Genomic DNA, 9,928 nt, shown 5'->3' with positions numbered 1-9,928 from the left:
CCAAGCTCGGGATGGAACCAGGGGTTTCAGCCAGTGTTGAAGAGGCCGCATGCGAAGGAGGCCTAACTGCAGTACAGGCGATGCAGAGGCCATAAGGCCCAGCATCCTCTGAAACACTCTGAGAGGAAGGGACGCGCCAATTGTGAAAGCAGTCGTCAGCCGCTGTATAGCCAGGACACGTTCCGGCAAGGCTACAGCTCTCATTTGGGTTGGTGAGGGCGGGAGAGACAGAGGAGCGTAAACGAGCTGAGTAGGGGGTGCGCCACGACTTCGTCAGCTCGTCGTGATCCTCTGGGAAGAAGGGCGCAGCTCGCTGAGGAGGGGTCTGGCGGCGTCCCGGCAGAAACCACTCGTCTAGGCGGCTGCGAGTGGGCTCTTCAGGCGAAGACCACTCCAATCCGAGCTCCTCGACGGCTTTTGATAGGACACGGATGAGCTCGGTGTCCGTACCAACCCTGGCGTCGATCGGCTCCGCAGACGGCAAGGGGGCGGGGTCAGCAATGGAGCCCGACCAATCCTCAGCATCCGAGGCCGCTAAGGACATACTGTCATCGAGCGGTTCGTCATCCGATCCCCCAAACGAGAAGAAAAGAAAGCTATCCGCGAGCTCAAAGAGGCGAGACTCATGCTCTCGCAGTGGGAGCATGACATCTCAGTGAGCGCGGCTTCTGCGTGGGATTTCCCCAGACATTGCACGCATTCACTGTGCCCATCATCAGCGTGCAGTGGCGTCCTGCACGAGCCACAGCCGTGGCGCGACATTTACAACAACGTCGCAGGAAATTTGCTCAGAAATTTGCTCTTTTTTGAGAAATTTGCTCTGCAGGCGGCTCATGAGCGAAGCGCTGACCGGGGCTGCCTTGAGAGCGACGCGGGAACAGAGCTGCTTGAAACGGTGATCTGATCCGGTGCTGCAAAGCGGCGCACTGATCGGTGCTGCTTGAGATCTGCGAGCTGTGGGCGGCGAGCTGCAAGCGGTGAGCAGAGAGCGGAGGCGGCGAGCTGATCTTGCTGCTGCAGAACGGTGGCTGGATCAGCTTGCAGGCAAAGGCTTCAAATTTCGTAGAATCAGCGAAGAGCAGTAGATGTCGTCGCTGAAGGAGAAAGAATCAGTGATCCTATGCCGAGCACCTGCTTATATAGCCAGATGCCCCGCCCATTTTGGCGGGTTCGGGCGCGCTGCTTCACCATAGGCTCGTGCAGCTCCGCTTCGCCGTCATTGGTTCATTTCTGAAACAATGGCAGTGCAGATGCACTGCTGTGATTGAAAAAAAAAGGCTTCAGTAAATCGGAGAAAAGGAGTTTCCCATAGCGTCTAGCGATGCAGTACGAAGTGAAGTATCGAAAGGGAACTATGAAGAACCTACATTGTTACTGAATTGTGTCTAAATGGTCGTATTGAGGTATAACTACTTTTCTAGGTGTAAGGAACGTACATTTTTTAATGTCTATATAGAACTGAATGTTGTCAGTTCTAGAAAATGTTGTCTAGTTAAGGTTTTTGAAACTTAAATCAGTATGATTACTGATCAGTTGTTCATATGGCAATGTGTTGTTTCAGTTAGACATTTTTGTAATAAATTTAGACAAAACACACATGTATAATGTTGAAAAATAGTCTGGAATTGTCCCTTCAGTGTCCCAGTAAATGTAAACATTAACAAAACTAGATAATTTATACCACCGTTCAACATTTTTGGGTTTGGTTAGACTTTTGAATGTTTTTGAAAGAAGTCTTTTATGCGCAATAAGTATTTATTTATCAAAAATACAGCAAAAACATTATAGAAATATTATTGCAAATTAAAACCACTATTTTCTATTTGAATAAATTGTAAAATGCAATTTATTCATGTGTTGGTGAAGCTGAATTTTCAGTAGCCATTACTCCAGTACTTGAAAACAGTTCAGTGCTGTTTAATATTTGTATGTTTTTTTTAGGATTCTTTGATGAATAGAAAGTTCAAAAGAACAGCATCTTTTTTTAAATGTAAATATTGGTATCATTATACATTTTGTCAATGTCACTTTTGATCAATTTGTGTCCTTCCTTGCTGAATAAAAATTAATTCTTTAAAAAAAAACAAAAGAAAAAACTTGCGGGCCTCAAAGTTTTGAACAGTAGTTTGTATGTTTAAGCATTGTGCAAACAATATACACTTTAAGCATATAATAGTAATATCTACAGATAAATTAGTTTAGACTTTTTTCAATATTTTCTTTGAGTTTAACATTTACAATTTTAAATTTTTACAATTTTACAAAAAAAAGGCCACTAGGCCACATAATCTTGAGTCAAAACATTCCAAAATTTCCAGAATTGACAGTCGAGAAATCAAGTGTCCCATGTTTGTTCAGTCCATAAGTTGTCGTTTAACGTGGAAGGCTTGGCAACAGCTATGAATATAGCAGAAGAGGCACACCTTCATTTAAAAAAAAAAAATAACCCAAATACACATTTTCAGAATACTAGTATAGAAAACATAATATAGGAACTAAAATAAGTAGTTTTAATGGTAATAGAGACATACATACTTACATACATACATACATACATACCATATATATATATATATACACACACAAACCTAAATAAATAATAAACTTTAAGAAAGAGAAGAAAAGAGAAAAAAATTTGAAAAAATAAAATAATAAATAGATCTAAATGTGGAAAGAAGATATGGAATGAAGGGGAGGTTAAGGTCAGCTACTCCATCTTAAAGGCAAGGGAGCTCTTCAAAATATCTAATAAAGGGGGGGACCATGTGTCTCAAAACTTGCGTTTCGAACCTCAAATCATGTATTTAATCTTTTCCAACTGAATGCAAGACATTGCTTCTTTTATCCAGTTACTCTGTGTTGGAGGGTCTGTCCTTTTCCACTGAAATAATATTAAATGCCTTGCTAGTAGTGTAGTGAAGGCCATAACAGAATAGGTGTCTTTCCTGAGTTCTGTACCCTCAGGCACCACACCAAAAATGCCCATCAAGGTATCAGGGTCAATCGGGATGCCATATATCTGTTTATTTATATGATTCAAAAATCCCACTCCAAAACTCTTAAGTTTAGATTTTTTTCAGCATTGACAATGAGAATACAGCTTCCTCTTGAACTGTGGAGGGCAGTGTAGTCCTCGCATTGTACTGTGTCTGGGTGTTGTGAACTGTTGGGACCGCCACGTGTATTTAAATCTTTTCTTGTAGACCTTGCGCAACCAGTGCAGCTGCACTAAAAACCTTACTGCATGATGTAGCCCCAATCCAAATTCTCATAGCTGTCAGAGCATTAGCGGTGAACAGAAGTCTTTTGGGGTTTTTCTCTTTTCTTAAGCTGTTTTTTGATCACAGAGTTTGCAGTAATCTGAAGTGGAGGTTAATCCACACAAAGGAAACATTTACAAGAGCCTCCTGGGATTGATTTATATATGACCGTTCAGTGTGGGTCAAACAACCATGCAGACGTCTCTTCAGTGTTGGAAATAAAGTCAGGGAAAAGTTATATATTCAGAACCACTGATTAGCTTAACTGTCAGTTCATTTTAAAAATGATCAATCATAGATTTTCAGAAAAGTAATAGGTTTGTTCAAAACTCTTCCCTCAAGTATGAGCTATCTTATCTCCTATCAATGACATGGTACATTGATAAATGGATACAAACAATTATTTTCTTTCTTTTTTTATTCTAGTAAGGGTATTCTGGAGGAGTACAGTGAAATCACCAGCCTGTTAACAGATGAAATAGTGAAGGTCCACAAAGAAATACACACTTCCATCGACCAAATCGATCCGCTGTCAGAGTATGACAACTTCATCGAAATTTATAAGTAAGACACTTGTGAATAAAAAATGCTTATTGATTGTAATTAGTATGTGTAAATAAGAAAAAAGTAATGTCTTTTTTATTTTTAAATAATGTAAATAGACAGTATATTTTTATTTAATTTTTTTTGTCAGAAATGTTAAATATCTCTGAGATCTTTTCCATTTCTATTCCAACAGATCACCAGAAGCCAAAGAACCAAATGTAGAATTTGACGCAACGCTATTAGAAGAAACGGAGAATCTTCAAGCAAATGAGATTCTGTGGAATAATTTGACAGCAGACCATTTGCAAGCAATGTGAGTTGCTCATTTCTCAGTCAGTGTCACTTATTAGCTGTATATATGGAAGATTTGCATGAAGGCTTCAGTCCTTATGTTTGGTGATATTAACGCTTGGTAGCGTTAGTTGTACATTAGTGAGTTTTAGTCTTTTCCGCAGTCTCCATATTTAGTAAGCACAGCTATTTTTTATGCTACCAGTCGTAAGTGACTTGATTTGCCAGATAAAAGTACTGAAGATATGGGTTTGACTGATCTCAGGCTGAAGTCCACCTCAGAGGAGCTGCTCCTAACCCAGCAGAGTCTCCACAGCAAAGAGGACCTCATGCTGGACCTGGAGAACAAAATAGAGGAATCTACCAAAACATATGAGAAGAAATCAGAGTAAGAGAATGAACCTCCTTTACCCTCTACACAGATTATATAAAATCAGCGCGATTTTACCACAAGATGACAAATAAAAAAATTAATTAAAACTTTATTAAAATGCAGAAAAAAACCTAGAGAAAGTAAAGATAGAAATTCAGAAACTGAAATCATTTATTTTTTAATGCAATAACTTCTTTTTATTGAAAAACCTACAGAATTTTAAATTGTGTTTAATGTTGTCTTGATTACAGGAGAAATACCAGAGAAAATATTTAGCCAATATTTCCGTAATACTGGTTTACTAATGTTAGTTTACACTAGTTGTGTTTTGAATTCAGGAGTTATACAATGTCAGGCAGCAGGGGCTTTTTTCACTGAAACATCATTCGACTGAATTTCCATTCATGGTCATTCCTGCTTCAGTGTTCTCTCTGTGTTAGCTAGAGCAATGGATGCAGTAGAGAAGTGTGGAGAACTCAAGTGTTTCCAGAGATTCATTAGGCTGAGCAGACCAGTCCGTGCTGACCTCTGCACCTCTGTGAAGATGAAAGGGCTCGGGCTGATGGAGCTCAGTGAACTGTGCTGTTGTGCTGGATAGATGAGGATTTGTCCAGCTTCAGCACATCCTTTAAGGTCTGCTGGGTAATCCAGTACAAGAGATGCTGATATAATCACCTCTGCAAATGGGCGGCAGTGCTGCTCAGCTCTACACCTGAACTTCCCCGTTCCAGTTTAGCCAACTGAACTCAGTGCTGATATATGCAATAATTTATATTTTCCCACACTTTATGGACTTAATCATATATAAGTAAGATTAATATCTTATGTATGTGCTTTTTTTATTCACATTTGTACAAATGTTTCTTGGTTGTGGATGATATTTCATATTTGTTAAGGTTCTAGGATAGTTTTCTCTTCTTTTTAGAAATCAGAATAAAACGGTTTGGCCTGTTTCACACCATGAGCATATTATATTACTGAGCCAGTTTTGGCTGTGCAAAGCAAATTGAACTTAGGTTGAAAATTGAAATTGAAATTCATGACATTGTGCTGTAATTATGTGTGCAGTGTGAAACAGGCCTTGACAAATTAAATATGAATGGTTAAAATTGATTAAAATTAACTAATTAGTTGCATGCATTTATTAAAGACATTTTTGCTATATTTTGGTTGCATTTCAGTTTAGAGTAAAATTGATTACAGAAATAACCTCGACTGTGCTTCTGCCTCTGACATAACATTAAAAAAAAATCCTTAAAAAGAGATTAACAGGAAGCATTCATTGTGGATTGAACTGCGCAATCTCTCTCTCTCTTTTCAGCGTGGTGATGTTACTCAGTCAAAAGCAGTCTCTGGAGGAGTTGAGACAGACGGTCCAGCTGCTGCGCTGTTCGGAGGCCAAACTAATGGCACAGAGAGAACTACTAGAACAGAAGATGCAAGAGAACGAGGGCAAAGAACCACCTCCTGTCGTCAACTACGAAGAGGACGCCCGCTCAGTCAACTCAATGGTAAGGCACTCAATTCGCACACTATCCTTTTTTTAAAGAGTACAGATATTAGAATGTGTGTGTCCCAAATCATAGCACATTGAAAAAAGTATGCCAAAGGTGACCAGATGGTGTACTATTTCCGGTGGGTTTTTGACTTGCTCATTTGAGCTCATATTAGCCACATCCCAGAAGAGGAGTTTGTGATGGTTCTCTATTGACTTCTATTCACTTGGTGCAAAATCCAAGGTCACAGCTGCCACAGCAGTCTTTAAATGTGTAAACCTAAACGTTAAAGGGGTAATTTCATTAGTTACATTAGTTGCAATATAATGACTGGTAAGCTTTTTGCTTCAGGCTTTCATAAATTGCTGAGGACAAAATTGGCCATGGCAAAAATTAGCAATATCGGTATCAGGCCCGATACTCATTAAAATACGCTGGTACTGAAAACCGATTCCACACAGCATGTGTACAGTGTTTGTGTCCAGACTAAAAAAAAACAAAACACCAACAACAGAACAAACAGAGAGCAGAATGGCGATACCAGAGATTAAGGATGTCTATGAAGTAAATGGATCTAACTAGTAGTATATTAAACATAAATTCAATATTCTGTTGCATGCACTTGATTGCTAATTGCACACTCAGCACACGTGTCTAAAGTTGAAAAAGTGAAAAAGCATAATAGGACCCCTTTAAAACTAAATGATCAAATATTAGCTAAATAAAAAATAAAAAAACATAAGTTGTTATATGGTTTATGTATAATGAGTGGTTTCCTATCTTGATTACTGCACTAGAGCAGCTCTAAATGTGTGCTGTGCTATTAAATAAAAGACAAAATACAGCAGAGCAATAGATGAACAGTGAATGTAACAGAAGCTTGTACAAGGCATAATTACGTGTGAAAATAACCAAAGGAAACATCTACAGTGGTGTGAAAAAGTGTTGGCCCTACTTCACTTTGTCAGGCAGGTCCTATTTAAGAGATTTCTTGATTGTGAACAGGTGTGGCAGTAATCAGGCCTGGGTGTGGCTAGAGAAATTGAACTCAGGTGTGATAAACCACAGTTTTAACAGGGGGGCAAACACTTCTTCACACAGGGCCATGTAGTTTTGCATTTTGTTTTCCCTTAATAATAAAAACCTTCATTTAAAAACTGCATGTTGTGTTTACTTGTGTTATCTTTGACTAATATTTAAATTTGTTTGATGATCTGAAACATTAAAGTGTGACAAACATGCAAAAAAATAAGAAATCAGGAAGGGGGCCAACACTTTTTCACACCACTGTATATGCTAAACGAATGATGCCAACTAATATGATTTATATTCTGATATTCTTCATATTCTACCCATTTTTTATTTTTTTTTTAAATGCAAGGGCAATACAGGTATCGGTAATCAGTGTCAGCAAGTACTAAAAAAATTAAAGTAGCAGTGCATCCCTAGCAAAAGTTGTTGGGGAAATGTCCCAGTGGTAAATAACAGCTGTATTTGAGTATCTTAACAGAGATTAGGTAAACCACAGTTCAGCTGGAGGTGTATAGCCTATAAATGATACTGCTAGCACAGAGGTTCTCACACTTTCTGAAACCAAGCACCCCTATTTGTTGTCCCAAACTGTTCACAGACTCCCACTCACCAGGACAAAATATACCATAGGACGTATTTCTTATTTGTCAGTTGCTTTGCATAAAGGCGTCTTCTAAATGTATAAATGTAAATTTGTATAAAAAAACAACTTTTTTTCCCCCGGTCATATGAAAAAAATAAATAAAGACTTTTTTTTTTTTTTTTTTATCTCAGTTGTTTTTGTAATGTGTAATATACTTTTTTATATATATTTTTTTAAATTAATATATACTAAAAACTATCAAATATACAATAGATCTCCTTTTAATATATAGTATACTTGGAAAGTACAAATGGAATGTGTGTGTGTGGTCAGTAGTCTGCAAATAAACATGAAATAAATGTAATACAGCTGTTAATAATTGCCATTTGTACAAGTGAATAATATGCTCTGAAACATATGTTAAATCATAATTACCGCCATACTGTCTTATAATTTAACACCGATTCAGTGCAGTGAAAATAGATACAACAACAACTGCTATTACTGACAGTAATTTTGACTTCTTAAACTGCATCCCAGAACAATATTAATATTTTTCCTGTGATTTATTCCATTATATATGTGCAGTTTGTTGTGAAATATGAAGGTTTAGTTTGATTTGACATGATGCTCGTGTTGAAGTTGACTGAAGAGGGCAGTGTGTTCTCAGGTTTTTTTTTTTACTGCCTTTTTTTGCTAGTGCATTGATGCACAGTATGATTGATTAAGACTGTTTTAAATGATTACTTTTACTACAGGGATTTTTAAATGAGATTTATTTTCATCCTCTAAAAATGTGTCTGATAAATTCTTTGAATTTTCTATTCAAATGTATGTGTCCAAATATACTTGAATACTAAGTATATGATTCTTCTCTTACAAAACAGTCCTTTGGCGGTACCATATTGTAGCGATACAAAATCTGTGGTGTTGCTATGGTACAATATCCAAAAATATTGCATTGCTATGGTATATGTCTAAAAGATATGGTATTATCATTGTACCATGTCTAGAAAAAACATTTTGGATTTCTGCTGTAAGAATTTGATTTACTGTTTCATTAACATTTTAGTTTTCTTTTCTTTTCTTTTCTTTGTGCTTAATTAATGTGCCACAGACTTTGTGATTGAAACAATTATTATTTTTCAGGATAAAAGCAAAGACAAGGTGTCAAAGCTTGAGACCCTCAGACACTCCATCGCAGGAATCATCCGCTCGCCCAAGTCTGTACTGGGCTCTTCATCAGTAAGTTTCAGACCCGAGTCTCCTGCTTTTTCCATCAACACCTCCTTATTTCTGACTTGACCTCCTTGTGTTTGTTCCTCTACAGTTTTTTGATGTGATACCCACTAGTGAAAAACCGCTGGGCGAGCAAGAGTGGTATCACGGCGCCATTCCCAGGACAGAGGCCCAGGAGCTGCTGAAGCAACAGGGAGACTTCCTGGTGCGCGAGAGCCACGGCAAACCTGGAGAATATGTGCTGTCTGTATTCTCAGACGGACAGCGCAGACATTTCATCATTCAGTTTGCTGATGTGAGTACATGATCAGAAAGGTGTGCACCACACTGACACAAAACAATGTCATTATTCATCCAAAAAACAAATATATATATATATATTAGGGCTGGGTTTTTCACAATTTCTCAATTCGATTCTCATTCACAAGCTTTCGATTCGATTCGATTCAATATCGATTATTTTGGATATATATCAGGTACAGTACATGCCAAATTTTCTCAAGGAAAAAAAATCTCAACTAATGCTGTAAAATATACATGAGAGTCAGTTGGTAGTTGGTACTACATTATAATATTGAAGGTTAAAATTGACTGATTTGTGCTGTACAACTGCTTAAATTGCACTTAATGAAGTTTTTATAATAATTAAGTTACAATTACTTCAGTTAGTTTTTTTTAAATATACAAAAAGAGAATAAATATCTCCTCAAAGAGAGTGGCTGTCATAAAATCTTGGACGGATTTATTCAAACATAAATAAAACATTAAAGAACAGTAACAAATTATAATGAATGTTATATGGTGCATATATTTAGCAAAATGCCCCTCTCTACAGTTTAGTTTTCTATCTGACTAATGAGTTTATGGTCACCGAATATGTTTTTCTGACGTAAATGTGACGTTACGTGACATTGTTTACAAGACATTATATTGACATCTTTGCGCGGCTGAAACACTGAGCGATTACATGAGACAGGATATGGATTGTAAAGTTGTACTCTTTCTTTTAACTTACCTTCGGATGTTTAGTCATGATTATTTTGTGCTGAAACTTGTATTAATGTGGAGGAGATGATCAGTTCACGTGCGCCTCGCGCTGCTGCGTCTG

The 9,928-nt window shown here is 37.6% G+C and overlaps 1 protein-coding gene across 2 annotated transcripts in view; it reads left to right on the top strand.

Annotated features, from left to right (window-relative positions):
* The window catches only part of LOC107663784 (tyrosine-protein kinase Fer-like), a 69,460-nt gene that overhangs the window by 45,579 nt on the left and 13,953 nt on the right, over window positions 1-9,928 (top strand). For both annotated transcript variants that reach the window (XM_016454114.1, XM_016454113.1), the window contains exons 6-11: window positions 3,687-3,824; window positions 4,000-4,119; window positions 4,363-4,485; window positions 5,792-5,981; window positions 8,731-8,826; window positions 8,912-9,115. In XM_016454114.1, coding sequence (XP_016309600.1) covers window positions 3,687-3,824; window positions 4,000-4,119; window positions 4,363-4,485; window positions 5,792-5,981; window positions 8,731-8,826; window positions 8,912-9,115 — 871 coding nt within the window. The remainder of the gene's footprint in view (window positions 1-3,686; window positions 3,825-3,999; window positions 4,120-4,362; window positions 4,486-5,791; window positions 5,982-8,730; window positions 8,827-8,911; window positions 9,116-9,928) is intronic.

The sequence above is a fragment of the Sinocyclocheilus anshuiensis genome, unplaced genomic scaffold, assembly GCF_001515605.1.
Source record: "Sinocyclocheilus anshuiensis isolate Anshui unplaced genomic scaffold, SAMN03320099.WGS_v1.1 scaffold123, whole genome shotgun sequence".
NCBI classification, from domain to species: domain Eukaryota; kingdom Metazoa; phylum Chordata; class Actinopteri; order Cypriniformes; family Cyprinidae; genus Sinocyclocheilus; species Sinocyclocheilus anshuiensis.
This window is presented reverse-complemented; position numbering and strand designations above follow the sequence as displayed.